At 50.7% G+C, this 20,242-nt stretch overlaps 1 protein-coding gene across 1 annotated transcript in view; it reads right to left on the minus strand.

Annotated features, from left to right (window-relative positions):
- Positions 1-20,242, minus strand: part of OLFML2B (olfactomedin like 2B) — a 110,442-nt gene that overhangs the window by 4,992 nt on the left and 85,208 nt on the right. Inside the window, exons 5-6 of the mRNA XM_039484784.1 lie at positions 13,329-13,554; positions 4,008-4,622 (exon numbers count right to left, since the gene is read on the minus strand). Coding sequence (XP_039340718.1) covers positions 4,008-4,622; positions 13,329-13,554 — 841 coding nt within the window. The remainder of the gene's footprint in view (positions 1-4,007; positions 4,623-13,328; positions 13,555-20,242) is intronic.

A 20,242-nucleotide genomic window follows, 5' to 3' on the forward strand; every position in this document is an offset into this window, starting at 1 on the left:
AGAGGTGAGTGACAAAGCTGATCAAAGGGATGGAATGCAAGTCATATGAGCAAAGGCTGAAGGAACTGTGTTTAGTTATGTTTAGCAGGGCCGCCCGTGGGGCGGGGGGGTGCAAGTGGGGCAATTTGCCCCGGGCCCTGGAGGGGCCCCCACGAGAGTTTTTCGGGGGCCCTGGAGTGGGGTCCTTCACTTGCTCCGGGGTCCCCAGAAAACACTCACGGGGCCGGAGCTCCCGGAGCTTCTTCCGCTCTGGGTCTTAGGCGGCAATTCGGCGGCAGGGGGTCCTTCCACTCTGGGGCAGAAGGACCCCCCGCTGCCAAATTACCGCCGAAGCGGTGGGCCCCACCGCCGAAGACTCCAGGCCCCCTGAATCCTCTGGGCGGCCCTGATGTTTAGTTTGGAAAAGAGGAGATTAAGGGTTGATATGAAGGTGGTCTTCAGATACTTGAAAGGCTACCATAAAAAAGACACAGAGGGCAGGACAAGAGTCAATGGGTTCAAACTACAGCACAGCAGATTTAGATTAAATCTCAGGAAAAACTTCCTAACTGTAAGAGCAGCAAGACAATGGAACATACTGGCTAGGGATTGTGGAAGTTCCTTCATTGGAGGTTTTTAAAGAGAGGCTGGATAGCCATCTGTCTTGGATCATTTAGCCACAACAAATCCTGCATCTTGGCAAGGGATTAGACTAGATGACCCTTGTGGTTCATTATAATCCTCTGGTTCTATGAACTACAGGGGGGTATAGGTACCAACAGGAGCCAGAAGAGACCTGCTTGTCATGGGAAAGGATCGTAGAGAGCAAGAACTGATCTGCCTCAAAGTTGAAAAGGAGGCTGGAGAACAGCAGTGCTTTCTGCTGCAAAAGGAGCTGATTAAGCTCCAGAACTCGCTCAAGGTCCAGCCAGGGTCAAAGCCCAGCTTGGCTAAGGAGAAAGATCTGGGAAGTCTCGAGGCTGAAGTGGCCTCTCTAGAAAAAGAGCTGGAATTGTGTGGACTGAGGTCAGTACAGAAGGAAGATGGCTTGGACAAGGACATACATCCACCTGCTGAAAAAGAGAGCTACCCAATCGTGGGTCTAAAACCCCAGGATCTTGATATATTGGCAGAGCAAGGCCACAGGCAGGATCCTGTTTAAAAGGAAGGGGGCCTACCTTGAGGAAGGAGAAGGACTCATATTGTTCTACGGCCCAGAATATCAGCCACAAGGTACTGTGGATCCAGCAGGAGAAGTGGTGCAGCTGAGTGAAGCACTGAGACATTTTGGGAACAGGATACCATCCTTAGTGTTTGGAAGACCTGGACGGAGGTTGGATGTGGATAAAGACTTTTTAATTCTGAGGGATGTGCTTGTGTTTGCATCCAAGGAGGTGCTTCTCTGAGACTAGGCAGCAGCCTTAAGTCAGTTCAACCTTGGTGAAATCCTGGTGTTGACTACATCATAAGTTGCTGGGAACCAGATATTCACAGGATGCAGCATGTGGTGAATTATGACATGTCCCAAGATATGAAGGAACATAGCCACCATATGAAACGCCTACAACAGAATTGAGCCCAAGTCCTGGTCATGTCAGATGATGTAACTGAGAAGAACAAGCACATTACCAAGAGTTTAGTAGACTTCCTGACTGCTGCTAATCAGGAAGTTCCCCCGTGGCTGCAGGACTTGGCCAAGTATCGGCTCTTGTAGATCCCACCTATGGGTTCAGTTTGGCTCTGCAGGAGAAGGTGAGACAGGGTTAATTAAGGAAGGACCCTGAACTGTAAAAGGCCTCCAAGGTAGAGAAGCTGGAGAGAAGAAGACCCTGAGAAGTCAGGGCACAGCTTGTGAAAGCTCTCCAGACAGAGGGCTGAATAGTTCTCCAGGCAGAGGGGTCTGACAGGGGAAGCCCTGACTAACTGGGGCCTACAAGCTCTCCAGGCAAAGAGGCCTGAGGGAGAAGACCCTGACCAAAGAAGGGCAGAAACTGGAAGAGCTCTCCAGGCAGAAGGGCCTCAGAGAGAAGAGTCTGAGCAGCCAGGGCAGAAAGTGAAAAGCTCTCCAGAGAGAAGCCTGAGGATTGGGGGGCACCTGACTAACCAGGGTGGAGACTGGAACCAGAGTGAGAACCCTAACAAGCAGGGCAAAGTTGGTAAAGGCTCTCCAGACAGAGAGGTCTGGGAGAGAAGACCCTATCTAAGAAAGGCAAAGCCTGGATAGGAGGGGACATTACCCTCCATAGCATCCCCCACCCCAATCCTTTCTGCGTGGGGGAGATATGTGATGGGGTGTATCAGGCCCTTTGAGGACCCCCTACTGGAGGCCTTGCAGTCCTTCCACACCCTACTCCAGAAAAGAAGCAGTGAAGGTGAGTCCTCCAGGCCTGCCTAGAGAGGCTACAGGGAAGCAACCATTCAGAGCACAGCAGGCCCAGTTAAAAGGAGCTGCAGGGCCTGAACAGGGCAGTTGCTGGCTGGGCCCAGAAGAGTGAGAAAGGAGTGGAATTGAGATCTTCAGCCCTGAGATGAGGGTGAAGACGAAGGAGCTACATGGAAGTGGCCCAGGGAATAGCGGCAGCAGCAGCTATTAAACGAAGCAGCACGTGGCTGCTATTTGGGTCGGGACCTGGAGTAGTGGGCACCTAATCAGGGCAACAGCTGATAGGGGGCAGGGCGAGCAGAGTGCAGGTTCCTACCCAGCTGACAGGAGGCACTAATGAGAGGGGAGTGCGCTCCATCATAGAGCCCAATTTCACAGAATATGCCCAATTCTTCAAAGAGCCTCAGTTAGCCCCTGACAGGCCCATCTGGGAGTGGGTGTGGGGAAAGGCGGTCACTCTGGCTGTGTGACGGGGGATTGCCTGGGGTGTCATTGGCCAGTCTCATTCCCTGACCATTCAGCGCAGTGCTTCAGCACACACTTCCCGAGGGCTGCTGTGCCCAAACTGCAGAGCACCAGGAGACACTGAACCACAGGCTGGTGCCTGCAACTCCTCCGTTGCCCCTCGGAGCCCAGGCACTCGTCCCCTTGCTCCCCACACAGCAGGGGGTGTGTGCGTGGGGGGGGACAGCAGGGTGTGTGTGTGTGTGTCAGAGGGACAGCAGGGTGTGTGAGTTTGTCAGGGGACAGCAGGGGGCGTGGGTGGGTGGCAGGCAGCACGTGTATATCAAGGGAGGGAACAGGATGGCAGGGAGGAGGGCAAGGGGTGTGTCTGTGAGCTCTATGGGGTGAGAGACACACTATATCCTGGTTTCCCTGCCCCCCATGCCTTGTGCAGGAGTCACACTGCTCCCGGCTTAACTATTGGGGACAATGGCAGCATGAGGCATGGTGTAGCCCAGTGGTCAGGGCACTCATGGGAGACCTGGGTTCAAGTCTCAGTGGGGGACTTGAATGTGGCTTTCCCCCAGTGTGGGTGAGTGCTCTGGCCGCTAAGTGTAAGGGGGCAGCTCCACCTTGGTTATCTAGGAGGAAGACTGCTCTCGATTGGTGCCTGGCAACAAGAGAGGCTTCAGAGAGAGGGGCCTAAGTCCCTATGCTGGGCAGGGCTGGGGCCACACCCTCTCCCAGCATTTCCCACTGGCTCCTTTAGGCAGCTCCCTGCTCAGTATGCAGGCTTCTGTGAATCTTTTTTTTATTTTAGGCCCCTCACTTTCCCTATGCATCATACAGGAACCTGGGCAGCAGGGCCTCTAAAGCCAGGCACCGCAACACTCAGCCTATGTCCCAGGTCATGCAGGTCAATGCTAGCAGAGTGGGGAACTGAACACAGGTGGACCAAATGCCAGCCCAGTACCCTAAGCACTGGGCCACCCTTCCTTAACTCCAGCTGCTGTTGGCATCCTGCTGTGCCAAAATATTGCTGTTCATGCTTCTTTGCAAAAATAGCTTATAACACAAGTCCTGTAACGAGCCCTCCTCAACTCCTGGCACACACAATCCTGGGCAGCTCTTCCACACACTGGTCCACAACAAACTTACCTGGAGACCAAGACACAAGAGGAGTGGAGGAGGGCAGACTCACCAATGATGCTTCTCAGATCCTCTTCGTCAAGGTTCTGTCTGGGCGTGGCAGGTCGCGTAGGGCTCACTGGCGTCGGAGGCTCACTCCTGAAGGCTTCCACACTTGACCCAGTTGTTGTCGAGATGTGGACAGTGGTGGTTGTCATAGCAATTGTAGCTTTGCGGGGGCTGGCTGTGGGTAGGATTGCTGCTGTTGTGGGTGCCTGTGTACCAGTATGGGTCAAGGTTGCTGGTGTCCATGTGGCTGGCTCGTCTACTGACCCACTCATGGTAATGGCTCCAGGTGCAGTGGTGGTCTTCAGAGTGGCTGGGAGCTGATCTACAATGGTGGTGGGAGCTACAGGGGTCAGTGCTGGTGTCAGTTCACTGGAGAGGGACGGGGCAGCAGAGGGCAATGGTGGAGTCCTGGTGGCAGTTTCTGCTACTGGAGACCCAGGTATGGCAAGGGCAGCTTGTGAAATGTACTCTATGGTAGGGGCGATGTTCTGGAGTGTCAGAGGCCCTCCTACTGGAGCTGGCGTCCTCGTGGTGCTGCTCCGCTCATGGCTGTTGTGCCTCAAGAGCTGATCTTCAATCAGCAAATCAACTGTGTGATCCCCACTGAAAGACTCATCCTCTGCCAAGCAAGCAAAACACGCATCACTGGGAGGTGCATGGCAACCCCCGCGATGGTGGGACTAGAACTGCGCAAGGGGAGCCTGGACTAGCCTGTCATGGTTCTTGAGTGCTCCAGAGTCAGGCTTGTCAGTGGACACAGCACTAGGCCCTGTCTCCATTGCTCGCTGAGCCACCCCAGTACTTAGTTTGGGGGGACCTTGGGGATGAGCTGAGCTGCTCAAAAGGAAATCCCCAGGCATCAGCAGTGGATAAGTGGGGCCCATTGTGCAGTGCTGCTAACACTCACAAATAACATGATATGGGCTCCTGTTGAAGGCAGTATTGCAATACATTCCAGCCTTCCTATAACTTTTGGGGAGCTCCTCTCTACAGTGCCCTGTAGCCCAGTGGAAGGTGTGCAACCACACAAGCCCAAGAGTTGAAGTCTCAGCTCTGTCATTTGGTGCTATTAATATTTGGCCATTACTATGGCCAAAGTTCATATCATGGGATGGGGGGGATTGTTCTTCACCAATTTCAGAGATAAGATAGCAGTGATCTTGCACATGGTCACTGCAGACAGAGCTGGAAATAGAATTCAAGGCTCCAGTACAGGTGCTGTCTTTGACCACCAGACCAAAACCTTCTCCCAGAGCCAGAATCCTGATGCCCAGTGCCTCACTGCAGTATCACAGCTACTGGTGTAACCCACTGGCCTCATGGGTGCTGTATCTCCCTGTGTGGGCTGGGCTGGTAGAAGAACACAACATGCTTCCTCCCCCTATAGCTGAAGAGGAAGCAGTCTATGCTGTGGATTTGAAGGCTACAGGGTCAAACATTGCTAATAACGCATGTAGAAGTGGGGAAAAAGTAGATCTGTAGAAGAAAGTTAGTGAAGGAAGTTCAGAGTAATTATTGCAACGCCTCTGTATTGCAAGACATTGATTTAGCTATGAATTTGGATGTGGTGTTAATATTTGTTTTACTGTTGCATGTTTATTATTGTATTTTGGTAAGGGGGGGCTGTCCCTTTAAGAGAAGGGTGCAGTTGTCAGTGAGTTTGAGACTAAGAACAGCATGGAGTGGAGGGATATTTTGCCACTTCCAGTGTGCAGAGATGGGAGCTCCTAGATGTTGGAACTGCTACACAGAGCAGAGGTCACTCAAGGCAATCTGCTGACTTAGGCAGGACATGTGTATTCTTCCCCTGCCCTGCTCAGTCTCTAGGACAGAGGTTCTCCACACTGGGGTGCATCAGACTTTCGGGGGGGGTGGGGAACGGTGAGTGGTTATGGTTGAAGTGAGGGCCAACTCTCACAGGTTGCAGCACCACTCAGGTTTGGCCCGGTCGTCGTAGGCAGAATCTACTTCCCTCAGCCGGTGTTTAGTTTGCCTATAGCTAACTCCCATCATTCCCTTCCCAACTGCACATCCCTTTCCCCCCAGGCAGCTCAGGGGAAGGGTTGGTGCCAGGATCTGTAGAAAGCTGTATGAACATCAGATTCCCTAGGAACGGCATGTGGAGCCGCATGTGGCATAGGCTGTGACTGACGGACATCACAGCTGGGTGCAGGACTTATGTCATCACTTTGCTCTGCACTGGCCAGTTAGCTCTTCAGGGCAGGCCCTGGCTCTTGCATTGTGCTAGGCACTGGACAAATGGAGCAACTCCAAGCTGAGATGAGCTCCTGCAGCAGGGGCCAAAACTGCCGGACTCGCTGTATATTTGTGAGCGCTGGGCATGGCAGGGAAGGGTAAAAACCAAAATATGTGACAATCTTTAAAAACACCAAAACACAAAAGCCCCTGATTTTTGAGTAAGACTTGTGATTTCTGACAGTTTGGGGCGTGGGCTTTCAGCAGCTCGGGTTTTCTGAGCCCTATGGGGAATCAGCAGGCCACTTGCTTGTGTTTGCTATTGAGCAATTACTAGGCTGAGTTCCTGGAGATTTCAAAACTAACAAATAGGAACCTTTGTTCAATTCAAAGGCTGTAGTAAGCCCCTCCTAGCCTTTGCCATTGTGTCTCTAGGCGGTCATGACCCAGGATTGGCTCTTTAGTGTACGCTCGGTAGAAGCAAATATGTGTATCATATTGGGAGCCAGTATCACTTAGGGCTCAGAAAACCTGCATTCTAGTCCTGGACCTGTCAGTGGCCTGCTGGGTGACTGTGGACCCCTTCTGTGTGCTTCTGGTTTTGGGAATAAAGACGCTGACCTTCTCTGTAACCCACTGTAAGAGCTGTGTATGAACCTGCTGCCTAAATAATCACAAGGAACTGTTTCTGTGTGTTTCCCAGTCTAGTCCCTCACCCTCCACATACAGTTTTCAGTTCCTAGATAACTGCTGGGCACTTTCTTTCTGTGCTGCTGGAAAAATCAGTCCTACTCATTTAGGTAAGCGTTCTCCTTGCTAATTGCTTCCGTAAATAGCCAGTATGGTGTCAGTTTGGGACTTAGCCCTGCATGAGAGGCAGGTGAACCTCCCCTTTCGGGAGACTACCCCTGCAGGTGCACCTCTTTCACCCGAAGCCCCGCCCCCTTCAGCCAGAAGAGCCCTGGGCTGCTCCTGCGGCTGGAGGAGCCCTGGGCTGCCCATCCCAGCCAGCTCCCCCAGAGCTGAGCTGGCCGCAGTGCCACCCCAGGCTGCTGGCTCAACCCCCTGGGCCAGCCCGAGTGCTGCCCTGTGGTAGCCATGGCTGCCAGCAGGCCCAAGCTCCAGGCTGCAGGCTGGAGTTGAGCTCCCACCTGCTTAAGGGTAGAGGGCGAGGCCTCAGGGTAGAACATGGGCAGGGCCACGGCCTGGGTCAGGGGAGGCTTAGCCTGCCCTGCCCTTTGATATCCACCGCAAATGTAGCCCTGTTCTTTCTTTGGCTGATCCCTGTAAATCTGTCTATTTCAGCATATGTAAAAAACCACTCTCTACCCAAGAGAGGTCCTATTCATCAGTGCATTCAATCTGAAATTCTGTGAATTTGGAAAGGGTGCTAGGTGTCACACATAGGAGGTTCATAGTCATCAGTATGGCTGTTAGGTGGTGGTCTGTTTACTGCTCTGCTAATGTGTTCCATATAGCTTTGTAAATTCAACATCAGACACTTGATTCATGGGGGTGTTAAACACACAGATTTTTTTTCCAGAAGTCTGTAAGTGCCTACATGTGGTTTTTCTCATACTCCTCTATGTGGGATTTAAGACAACACATACATTGCCAGCATCTGCTTTTCAATATGGAATTGGTTTCCTTCTTCCTTGTTTGGGGATCTCAGTGTGAATGCTGCTGGCTGCCTTTCCTGCATAAGGCCTGCACCTGGACCTTCAGACGATGCCTCTACTTGACAGCACAGATGGTTGAATAACATCCAAGTACTTGAAAACTGGTGAATGGAGACCAGTATTCAGGGCCAGAAAAGGTCATTCCCGCTAATTTCCTTCCAAGTTTATGATCCACAGATAGTTTGGGCATTAATTTTTCAAATTAGTTTACTAACCTCCTAAACCTATGCAGACCAACTTTATATTGTGAAGCAGGCATTTCAACTCCTGCTTTTATTATGTTTGGGTCAGCCGTCAAGACAACCTTGCTCACTTTATGTCCAATAGAAAACATTTCTATTACACCAATTTATAACATTTTAAGGCTTCCTCTTGCTCCCTACAGAATTTTGCTTTGTGCTCTCTAAGATGTTCAGCCCAAATTCAAATACCATCCATTATCATTTAAACTTTTTTAATCCCCTCAGGGTTGCTGGTTCAGCAGCTCTTGTCCAGCTTGACATACTCACTACACCTAACACTGGTGTCATAATTTGTATCTAAAAGGTGGTATAGAAGACACTGTAAAACTAATTACTCACTGATCATTAATATTCTTGCATGATGTATGTTCAGGCTGTGTACAAAGAGTTATGGACATAGGCTAGAATTATATTCTTAAAATGTGTTTGGCAAGCAATGCATAAACACAGCATGCCCTAGACAAAGGAATATGCCATTTTGTGGCAGTCTGGTCCTCAGGCAAGGATAATGAAGGTCCATTTATGTTTGTAAAAGGTAAACAACTCTATCAAGCTAAGACGTGGGGGAGGAGACAGCATCTACACCCCAGCAGGAAAAAGAAGCGTGGTCTGTGTTTTACTTTTCAGAGCATACATCACAAAGGTTTACTAGTCTGTAAAGATGGGGGGCTGGAGCTCTGCTGATAAGCAATTACATTAACTGATTATGGGCAATATTACTGTACTATCAAAGTGTATCAGGAAAGGGCTTGTCTGAAAGCTGACACTGATAATTAATATCATTGTGAAGTGTCTATATTAGCGGAATAGGAGGAAATACAGATATTCAAAGATATTATATTTTAAAAGTCTGTGACCAAACACAGGGAAAAATAGGTTCCCGCCCAGACTGGAGGGAAGGCAGCTATATATCTGTCTCCAATGAGATTAAGCAAGGTGTGACCAAAAACAATGGAAGCGCCATTGACATATGAATCATCAGGGGTCTGGGTAGGCCACAGGAAGGGAAGAACAGCACACAAACACTGAGTTTGGGAAGCTATATGGAGAGGAAAGAAGCCATCTTGGCATCCATCACTGTCCAGACACAAGGGGCCAGAGGTCTTGCAAGGTGAGAAAGCTGGGTCCTTCAGCCAAGAGGGCTGAAATCTCTGGGAATGGAAGGTTGGCAAAAGACTGTAGCTTGTTAATTTAGGTCTTTGCCATTAGAAAGCATATTTTTACTTTTGATGGTTTACAATCCTTCTAACTTTATTCCTTCTACTTGGTATCCCCTAACCTATGTCCTTTTGTTAATAAACATGTTTTATTTTTCCAATAAACCAATTTAGTCCTGTACTTAAAGGGAAGGGTGCATTTCCACCAGCTAAGCTAATAACCAGTGATGTGCTTTTGTCTCCTTACAGGGGTGAACACACAGTATTATTCCACTGAGTGTCTAAGGAGAGGGCTGGACACTTCAGGGCAGATGGTTTGGGGGACATTTGGAACTGATGTGTGTGTTGGGGTCACCTTGCCAGGTGAATCAGACTGTGGCTGGGGAGTGCCAACCCGGCTGTTGGAAACAGAGCTGCTTAACCCACAGATGCTCAGTGCAGGCTTATCCACTGGCTGAGCATGTCCAGACAAGAGAAGCACAGCAGCAGAGCCTTTGAGATGCATAGGATCCAGGGAAGGCAGCGACACAACCCCTCATTGGTCTAGCTCAGCGGTTTGCAACCCAGTTAACACAGAGCTGCAGCCCAGCTCAGTTGTGTGCTAAAGGGCAATCCACAGGCCAGGGTCCGCAGCAGCCATGTGGTGAAGGTCTGTGACTGCTGGCCAGCCCTGTGGGGTCTGGGATAGCCGCACAGTGGGGGACCGGGGCAACTGCACAGTCCCTGCAGCCCAGGTAACACACTGTGGGCCACATATGTGGCCCACAATGTGCCATAAGTTGAGAACCATGGTCTAGCTTGCACTCCAGAATATAACAGCCAACTGGCATTTGCTTAAACATGTAATGCAGAGGATATTTTGGCTTCTGAGAGCTTAGCAGCCACCTTTCCAATAGTTTACATTGTGTAGCATTGCCTTATCAATGCACATCTGCACTTTAACTGCCTTTTTAATTCCATCCATGGCATTTACCCAAGTTTTTTACACTTTCAATTGCTCCCAGCTTTTCATATGTTCAAACTCTGTTTTTATTTCCTCCATTAAGGTCAATGGAATTTCTCTCATTGAATGTATCACTGAAGTTGTTTTGTGATTTGCAGTCTCCTTCCAGATACTACAGCCCTTGGGAGACAGATGGAATTCTACGTACTGTCTGTTGCCTCTGGTTCATAGTGAGCCATTTTCAGCAAATGTGTTTTTACCTAACTTCCTGGCTAGGCTGGTTTTCTGTCCTAACACAGGTGATGAATTTGCATTTATTGTATTGAGTTTTAAAGCAAACAGTAAGAGTTCCATATTCCCTTAGCTACTGCACTGTAACACTGTATTACTCTCCAGTGTGAAAGTTTAAAGTCATTGTGCCCACCAAATAATCAAGGTTATTGCTTTGCTGTTCTCCCAGTGAACAGACGCTCTGGGCTCTAACTCTGTGACACACCTTAGCAAAATGTTTTTTCTGTTCCACGTCTTCAGCCACACCTAGTGTAGATGGATCTTTGTCTGTCAGAAACACTTCTATTTCCACGTTGATGTTATTTCAGTTTCCTTCATTTCTAACTCTCTCTTTTAGAGAAGGTAGCACATGGACTAGCTGCTTCCTCTGTCCCAAGTCACTTGGGTAAGTCTACGCAGCCCACAGTAGCAAGTCTCCCAGCCTGGGTTAATAGACTAGGGCTTGCAGAGCTCGTGCTAGTGCTCTAACAATAGCTACGTAGACCAGTGGTTCCCAAACTTTTTCCACCGCCTGTGCAGGGAAAGCCCCTGGCGGGCCAGGCCAGTTTGTTTACCTGCCATGTCCGCAGTTTCATAGAAACATAGAATCTCAGGGTTGGAAGGGACCTCAGGAGGTCATCTAGTCCAACTCCCTGCTCAAAGCAGAATCAATTCCCAACTAAATCATCCCAGCCAGGGCTTTGTCAAGCCTGACCTTAAAAACCTCTAAGGAAGGAGATTCCACCACCTCCCTAGGTAACCCATTCCAGTGCTTTACCACCTCCTAGTGAAAAAGTTTTTCCTAATATCCAAGCTAGACCTCCCCCACTGCAGCTTGAGACCATTACTCCCTGTTCTGTCATCTGCCACCACTGAGAACAGTCTAGATCTATCCCCTTTGGAACCCCCTTTCAGGTAGTTGAAAGCAGCTATCAAATCCCCCCCTCATTATTCTCTTCTGCAGACTAAACAATCCCAGTTCCCTCAGCCTCTCCTCATAAGTCATGTGCTCCAGCCCCCTAATCATTTTTGTTGCCCTCCACTGGACTCTTTCCAATTTGTCCACATTCTTCTTGTAATGTGGGGCTCAAAACTGGACACAGTACTCCAGATGAGGCCTCACCAATGTCAAATAGAGGGGAATGATCACGTCCTCGATCTGCTGGCAATACCCCTACTTATACAGCCCCAAATGCCGTTAGCCTTCTTGGCAACAAGGGCACACTGTTGACTCATATCCAGCTTCTCATCCACTGTAACCCCTAGGTCCTTTTCTGCAGAACTGCTTCCTAGCCATTCGGTCCCTAGTCTGCAACTGTGAATGGGATTCTTTTGTCCTAAGTGCAGGATTCTGCACTTGTCCTTGTTGAACCTCATCAGGTTTCTTTTGGCCCCATCCTCTAATTTGTCCAGGTCCCTCTGTATCCTATCCCTACCCTCCAGCGTATCTACCACTCCTCCCGGTTTAGTGTTGTCTGCAAACTTGCTAAGGGTGCAGTCCACGCCATCCTCCAGATCATTAATGAAGATATTGAACAAAAACGGCCCCAGGACCGACCCTTAGGGCACTCCGCTTGAAACCGGCTGCCAACTAGACACGGAGCCATTGATCACTACCTGTTGAGCCCGACGATCTAACCAGCTTTCTATCCACCTTATAGTCCATTCATCCAGCCCATACTTCTTTAACTTGACGGCAAGAATACTGTGGGAGACCGTATCAAAAGCTTTGCTAAAGTCAAGGAATAACACATCCACTGCTTTCCCCTCATCCACAGACCCAATTATCTCCTCATAGAAGGCAATTAGTCTAGTCAGACATGACTTGCCCTTGGTGAAGCCATGCTGACTGTTCCTGATCACTTTCCTCTCCTCTAAGTGCTTCGGAATTGATTCCTTGAGGACCTGTTCCATGATTTTTCCAGAGACTGAGGTGAGGCTGACTGGCCTGTAGTTCCCCAGATCCTCCTCCTTCCCAGTGGCCGTGGTTCGCATCTCCAGGCCAATGGGAGCTGCTGGAAGTGGCACGGGCCGAGGGATGTGCTGGCTGCCGATTCCAGCATCTCCCATTGGCCTGGAGAGGCGAACTGCAGCCACTGGGAGCTGCGATCGGCTGAACCTGTGGACGCGGCAGGTAAACAAACCAGCCTGGCCCGCCAGGGGCTTTCCCTGCACAAGTAGCGGAACAAGTTTGGGAACCACTGATGTAGACTATACTAAGATTATCTCTGCAGTCCATCACTTTGAGCAAGTCACCCCTCCTTTTCAATCCCTTCCTCGCTCCTTTCAGTGTCTTGTACTCACTCATCTTCACACATCTGCTCCTCCCCCTTCTCTCTTGATTTTCATTGTCCCCGCCTCCTCTGCTTTGCCAGTGATACCAGCCCTAAATGCCCATTTGGCTGCTTCTCCCACAAATGTGTGGTGCTTTCTTTCCCACTGCTCCATATGCATGGAACCAAGCCCCTTGCTCCTTCAAATCTCTCCTCACACTTTCTGCAGTGATGCCCTTAAGATGCTGACCCCAATGGTGGGGGTAGGTTGAATGGCTCTCAGGGAACACAGATTTCATTAGAATGAAGAAGAATGAAAGCCCTGGTGATGCAGAACCTAACTGGCCCATGGAACCCATGACCCTAGCTTCTCCCTCACACATTCACTTATGACTATTCTCTCACATAGTCACATTTTGAGAAGGTACAGTCTTGTACTCAGCTTGGACAGCCAGGCTGCTAAGTGGGGAAGAGGCTGATTGGCTACAGACTTTACCCATCCCATTGCTAAGAGGCCCAGATGGCGAATTCCATGAAGCCAGACATGGCTGCAAACACAACTCACGTTCCTCTAGGTCATTTTCTGACTCAGTGGACTTTGCCTTGTAATAAGTGATGCCTCGAATGATGGTGGGCTTGGAAGGAAGCCGGCTCCGCACATGCATCTTCCTCTGCAAGGGCTGTTTTGGTTTCATTGCCTCTGGAGCGGGGAGCAGCTGCTGCAAGGACTCAACAGAGTTGATTTGCTGAGAAACCATCTCATCTTGCAGGAATCTTTCTTTGTATTTTTCCTTTATGAGATAAAAGAGGATGTTACATGATGGCACATTGCTGAGTGTGTTTAGCTGGGAAATGGAAGAGTGGATCTATACCATAGTTGGTCTAACTTGTTGCCCGTTAAGCAAGATACCTTGTCCTTGTTTAATTTGTCAGGGTCATCAGTGCTTCATTTTTTGCTAGTGGAAAGACTGTTGTGAATAGTAGGAGTTTATGTTGCATACGAGGTACAGTATGGGATGCAAGTGTGACAACAGGGACATACAATTCCTATGATCTATTCTAAATGATATGTTGTACATACCAGGATGTTGATAGAGTGTATGTGCTGTTAGGGTGTTTGCAGGGGCTGGTGCTTAGTGTTAGTGTAATACATGGACTTAGTGCTTGTGATCATGTTTCCATCTAATGGCTCATACTAGCAAATATATTGGCTTCTACCACCTCACAGCTAAAGAAAACCTCCTTTTAGCTCAAGAGGCAGTGCCTGTGTTCTAGGTGCTGAAAAGCTGTATATGAGGAATGATGTATGTCAACAGTTGTATTGTGTATGTGATGATGGAACTGTATATTGAGTGTGAGTATATATTACACATGGGGCATGTGCTAGGTGTGTAATCATAGACAGCTGGGCTGTATATGATGATGGTACAAGTATGTGTTGCAGATGAGGTTCCAGCACTCCACAGTGTACTTGAGTGTTAAATCCATTTACACATAGCAAAGGTAAAAATACTTAATGAGGAAAGGAGAATCTGAGCCTGTTGAATGCCTGGGGCAGCCTCCTCTGGGGAGCAAGGAGTTCCCAGGGGCTGGCTTTAGGAGGTGAGTTCATTTTCAAGCTGCAGGCTAATACCCATGATTTTCATCTCATTAAAAGGAAATGGAAAGAGAACCAGAACCACTGCAGCAATGGCTAGTTGGCTGAAAGGGTGGCTCCAGGGTTCCTTTAAACCCTGGCAGAAATTAACTACAAGAAAAGAAGAATTTTTGGAAGCAAGGTCACTCAGGGTAACATAAGTGCTGTGCTTTGCACTTCAGTATGGATGGGAATGGAATCTCTCCAGCATTCAACTGACTGCTATTGAGATTAAGACACAAAAACTCCATTATGAAGCAGTCTGGGCGGTGTCGCATACAACAGGCCTGACACAAACCCACAAAAGCAAGGCAATGTAAAGCTAAGCCACCTAACCCTATGAACCCTTCAGCCCCAGAGACACAGCGTGCCATTATCCTAGACCACACACCACAACCTTCATTTCACTCCCTTTTACTCTTGGGGATATACCACTTTACCAGAGCATTTCCCCCCAACACCAGTAGTTGTGGGTGTTTGGTGAATTATTATGTGGTTGTGCTGGGAGAGGACAGTTTGGTAAAGGGCTGTGTGGAGAAGGGCTGCGGGCAGCTGGGGCAGAGTTAAGGTTATGATCTGTGGTGCACAGCCCTTGTGGTAATAGCAAGGTGTGTGCCTGTGGAGGAAGGAGTGGAAGGTCAGGCGTGCCAGGTGGCTTAGCTTTTTATTGCCTTTTGTGGGTTTCTGTCAGGCACATTGTGTGCATTGCACCTTGCACTGCTTGACAGCCATTTGTATTAAATTCCTAGGCTTTTGCAATGCTTAGTGAAGGTGGGGCTGGTGAGGAGAGTGAGGGATGGACCTCATGGGGGTAGAAGTGCTGCTGCTGATGGAGAATATTTTATACGTCAGCAGCTGTGCTTGAGCCCTTCTCTGCTGTATGGTAAAATCAGACATAGACGCTCCTGCGAGAGGAGGTTTTATGTGCATCCAGCCCCATCCGTCAGCATTGTGTGTGCCTGGTACCAATCAACCAGTTACACTTGTGTGCGCCCATAAAACCCTGACCCTTAGGGCACCTGCTCCTAAGCCCACTGAGCGCACCACTCAGGATGGAGTCACTGCTGGCACCGCCCCAGTGCCCAGGGACAGCTTCCCTGCTTCACCTCTAAGGGCTTGTCTACACTGGCATTTTACAGTGCTGCAACTTTTTCGCTCGGGGTGTGAAAAAAACCCACCCCCTTGAGCACAGCAAGTTTCAGCACTGTAAAGCACCAGTGTAGACAGTGCACCAGCAGTGGGAGCCGTGCTCCCAGCACTGGTAGCTATGCCCCTCACGGAGCTGCGCCACGACCACATAAGGCACGTTAAACCACTGCCAGAGCAGCTGTCATAAACAGATAGTTAAGGGTTAATGTCTCTTTTACCTGTAAAGGGTTAAGAAGCTCAGTAAACCTGGCTGACACCTGACCAGAGGACCAATAAGGGGACAAGATACTTTCAAATCTTGGTGGAGGGAAGTCTTTTGTTTGTGCTCTTTGTTTGGGGGTTGTTCGCTCTTGGGACTAAGAGGGACCAGACATCAATCCAGGCTCTCCAAATCTTTCTGCATCAGTCTCTCATGTTTCAAACTTGTAAGTTATAGCCAGGCAAGGCGTGTTAGTCTTATTTTTGTTTTCTCAACTTGTAAATGTTCCTTTTTGCTGAGAGGATTTTATCTCTGTTTGCTGTAACTTTGAACCTAAGGCTTGAGGGGGTTCCTCTGGGCTATATGAATCTGATTACCCTGTAAAGTATTTTCCATCCTGATTTTACAGAGATAATTTTCACCTTTCTTTCTTTAATTAAAAGCTTTCTTTTTAAGAACCTGATTGATTTTTTCCCTTGTGTTAAGATCCAAGGGGATTGGATCTGGACTCCCCAGGAATTGGTGGGGGAAGGGAGCGGGGATGGTTAAATTCTCCTTGTGTTAAGATCCAAGGGGTTGGATCAGTGTTCACCAGGAACTTGGTGAAAAAGCCTCTCAAGGCTGCCCAGGGAGGGGAAGGTTTTGGGGGGACAGAAAGTGATCCAGACACTGAAATTTCTGGATGGTGGCAGTGTTACCAGATCTAAGCTAGTAATTAAGCTTAGAAGTGTCCATGCAGGTCCCCACATCTGTACCCTAAAGTTCAGAGTGGGGGAGGAACCTGGGCAGCAGCACTTTAGCATTGCCAGTGTAGAGTAGCCCTAAATCTACCTCCACAGATCACCAAGTGCACAGCAGAGGCTGCAGCTGAGCACAAAGCTGGGAATCACCAAAACATTCAGAGCAAAATCCACCTCCTCTGGGGGCTGTGATAGTGGGGCCCATGATCCTGGGGCCCAAGGCTGCCTTAGTCACAGACTGCAGCCTAAGCACACTACAAGGTGTGAACATCACACACAAATGCCACAGCTCTTTGCCATGCTGGGCCTTCCTCAATAGGGAGACAAGGCTGCTCATTGGTGGAGTCCCCTAGCAATTCAACCTCATGGAGCAACTCAGCTTAGTCCATTCTTTGAAGCTAGAGCTCAGAGCCTCTACTTGGCCTTGTGGGGCTGCTCCCTGTCCCATGGCAACCCTGTCTCTGCCAGCAGCACCATAACGGAAAGGGGGAGATTCAGAGCCACACTGTTGGCTCCAGGCACATAGTGCACAGCATGGATCAGGCTGGGAATGCTAAATCAAAGGGGGCATGACAGCAACTAGGGATTGCACAGGGAAGCCCCAGTCATGCCCCTTTCCTCCCATGCTCTCTACGACCACTACAGAGTAGGGACAGGGTAGGAACTGCTATACCAATTTTGCACTGCCTCCTATGCTGGGCAGACCACACCAGCTTTGAGCCTGGCACTTTCCAGCACCAGGGGAGACTTGGTGCCCCCATCTCTTCCCTTTGAAATGAGCAAAATCAAACTGCAGTTTCTCTTAGAAACCCTAATAGCTGAAGCTGCGCTCTGTGCCCACTCAGCTGGGCAGCAGAGCTCTGCACAGCACAGGAGGTGGCGGTAGAGCCTGGCATAAGCTGGCAGGGGAGGATAGTTTCTCTGGATTGCACAGTGCCACGCTGTCCACACACTGCGTCCCCAAGCCCGGTAATCACAGGCTCTGCCTCACTGCAGCACAGACATTCCCAGAGAATTCCACCCGCCTCAAATTGCTGCTCCATACTGCAAAGTGACATCATGATTTCCAGACACCAACCCTGCCATCCATCTCTGACCTCAAACCAACATCCCTTGGGAGGGGCACGGAATGGGCCGGTCCTGCTCCTGCCTACACTCTGGGTTTGCTGGCTTGTGCTGACTTCAGGAGGATGGAGTCTGAGGAGCGGAAATCAAGTTTGCTGAGCAAGGAGAAAAAGTATTTCAAACTAGTTTGTCTTGTCGAAGTGGCCACTTGCCCAAGGGAAATGCCCTGCTTTTTGTCGCACCCCCCCCCCCCCACAGACCCAAACTCCACTCTTAGTGGGAACAGGATGGAGCGGAAATTCTCTGACAAAGGTCAAACCCTGGAAGTGACCTCTCTCTGGGATGTCAGCAGCTACACCAGGACAGGCTGGATAGGCCCATGGGAAACAGGGAGTGGGGCAGGGAAGCAGGCGCTGGAGGGGTTGTATGGGGAACAGGCAGTGGGCAGGAAGAAGACATTGGAGGGGCTGTGTGGGGAGGGGCAGGAAACAGGCGCTGAAGGAGTTATGTGATGAGTGGGGACACAGGAAGGAGGCGCTGGGGAGGTTGTATGGGGAGCAGGGAGAGGGCAGGAAGTAGGTGCTGCAGAGGTGTGGGGAGCGGGGAGGGGACAGGAAGCAGGCACTGAGGGGGTGGTGTCCGGAACAAGCAGTGGGCAGGAAACAGACATTGGAGGGGCTGGGTGGGGAGGGGTGGCAAGCAGGCATTGGATGGGTTGTGTGGGAAGCAGACAATAGAGTGATTGTGTGGAGAGTAGGGAGGGGGCAGGAAGCAGGCACTGGAGGGGTTCAGTGAGGAGCAGGATGGAGCAGGAAGCAGGCACTGGAGGGGTTGGGGGGGCAGTAAGGGGGTGGGAAGTAGTCGCTGGAGGATTCGTGTGGGGAGCCGGAAAGGGGTGGGAAGAAGGTGCTGGAAGAGTTATGGGAGTGGGGAGGAGGCAGGAAGGAGGCACTGGAGGAGTCATGTAGTGAGTGAGGAGGCGGCGCTGGAGGGGTTGTGTGGGGATCAGTTAGGGGACAAGAAGGAAGGGCTGGAAGGGGTAGTGTGGAGAGCAGGGAGGGACAGGAAGCAGGTGCTCGAGGGGTTGTGTGGGGGGTGGGGAAGGGGCAGGAAGGAAGCACTGGAGGGGTTGTGTGGGGATCAGTGAGGGGGTGGGAAGGAGAGGCTGGAGGGGTTGTGTGGGGATCAGTGAGGGGGTGGGAAGGAGAGATTGGAGGGGCTCTGTGGAGAGCAGCTAGGGGGTGGGAAGCAGGCTCTGGAGGGGTTGTGTGGAGAGCAGGGAGGGACAGGAAGCAGGCACTGGAGTGGTTGTGTGGGGAGTCGGGAGGGGCAGGAAGCAGGCGCTAGAGGGGATCTGTGGGGAGCACCAACTGGGCGGGAAGCACAGGTTGAAGTGGCTGTGTGGGGAGCAAGGTGGGGTGGGAAGCAGGTGCTGGAGGGGTTGTGTGGAGAGCAGGGAGAGGCAGAAAGAAGACATTGGAGGGGCTCTGCAGGGAGCAGCTAGAGGGTGAGAAACAGGCTCTGGAGAGGTTGTTGGGGAGCAGGGAGGGGCAGGAAGTGGGCACTGAAGGGGTTGTGTGGGGAGCGGGGATGGGGAAGTAACCAGGCGCTGTAAGGGTTGTGTGGGGAGCAGGGAGGGGCAGGAAAGAGACATTGGAGGGGCTCTGTGGGGAGCAGCTAGGGCAGGGGTCGGCAACCTTTCAGAAGTGGTGTGCCAAGTCTTCATTTATTCACTCTGATTTAAGGTTTCGCGTGCCAGTAATACATTTTAACGTTTTTAGAAGGTCTCTTTCTATAAGTCTATAATATATAACTAAACTATTGTTGTATGTAAAGTAAATAAGGTTTTAAAAATGTTTAAGAAGCTTTGTTTAAAATTAAATAAAAATGCAGAGCCCCCCGGACCAGTGGCGAGGACCCGGGCAGTGTGAGTGCCACTGAAAATCAGCTCGCGTGCCGCCTTTGGCACATGTGCCATAGGTTCCCTACTCCTGAGCTAGGGGGTGAGAAGCAAGCGCTGGAGGGGTTGTGTGGGGAACAGTAACGGGCAGGAAGCAAGCACTAAAGGGGTTGTGTGCAGAGCAGGGAGGGGGCAGGCAGCAGGCGCTGGAGGGGTTATGTTGGTAGCAGAGAAGGGTTTGGAAGCAGATGCTGGAGGCATAGGCGGTGAGTTATATGGGCCTGTGGTGCCCGTGCTCCACCAATATTCAAGAAGGTGGGCCCGGCTCCACCAATGTTTGGGCTTATATTTTCAGAGCCATTCTGTCCATAGGAAGGATCGGGGCAACCACCCCAGGCCCTGCGCTTTGGGGAGACGCGAGGTCCAGGGTGGTCTCGAGGGTTAGCGGGGGGGCTGGTGCTGGCAGCAGCGAGTGTCCTGGTCCCAGCCCACCCCATTCTGCTCCGCTGTGCCCCACCCCGCCTCTTTCCAGCTTTCACTCTCTCCCCTGAGCGATGCCGAGAGCTGGCGGGGCAGAGTGCAGCAGGGTGGGCTGGGACCAGTTCTGGGCACCACCAAAAATTATATAAACCTGGCGCCCATGAGGGGTTGTGTGGGGAGGGGGCAGGAAGAAGATGCTGGAGGGATTGTGGGGGGGGCAGCGAGGGGCAGGAAGCAGGCGCTGGAGGGGTTGTGTGGGGAGCTGGGAGGCGAGGGAAGCAGGTGCTGTGAGGGTTGTGTGGGGAGCAGG

Source organism: Mauremys reevesii, linkage group 8, assembly GCF_016161935.1.
Source record: "Mauremys reevesii isolate NIE-2019 linkage group 8, ASM1616193v1, whole genome shotgun sequence".
Classification (NCBI taxonomy): domain Eukaryota; kingdom Metazoa; phylum Chordata; order Testudines; family Geoemydidae; genus Mauremys; species Mauremys reevesii.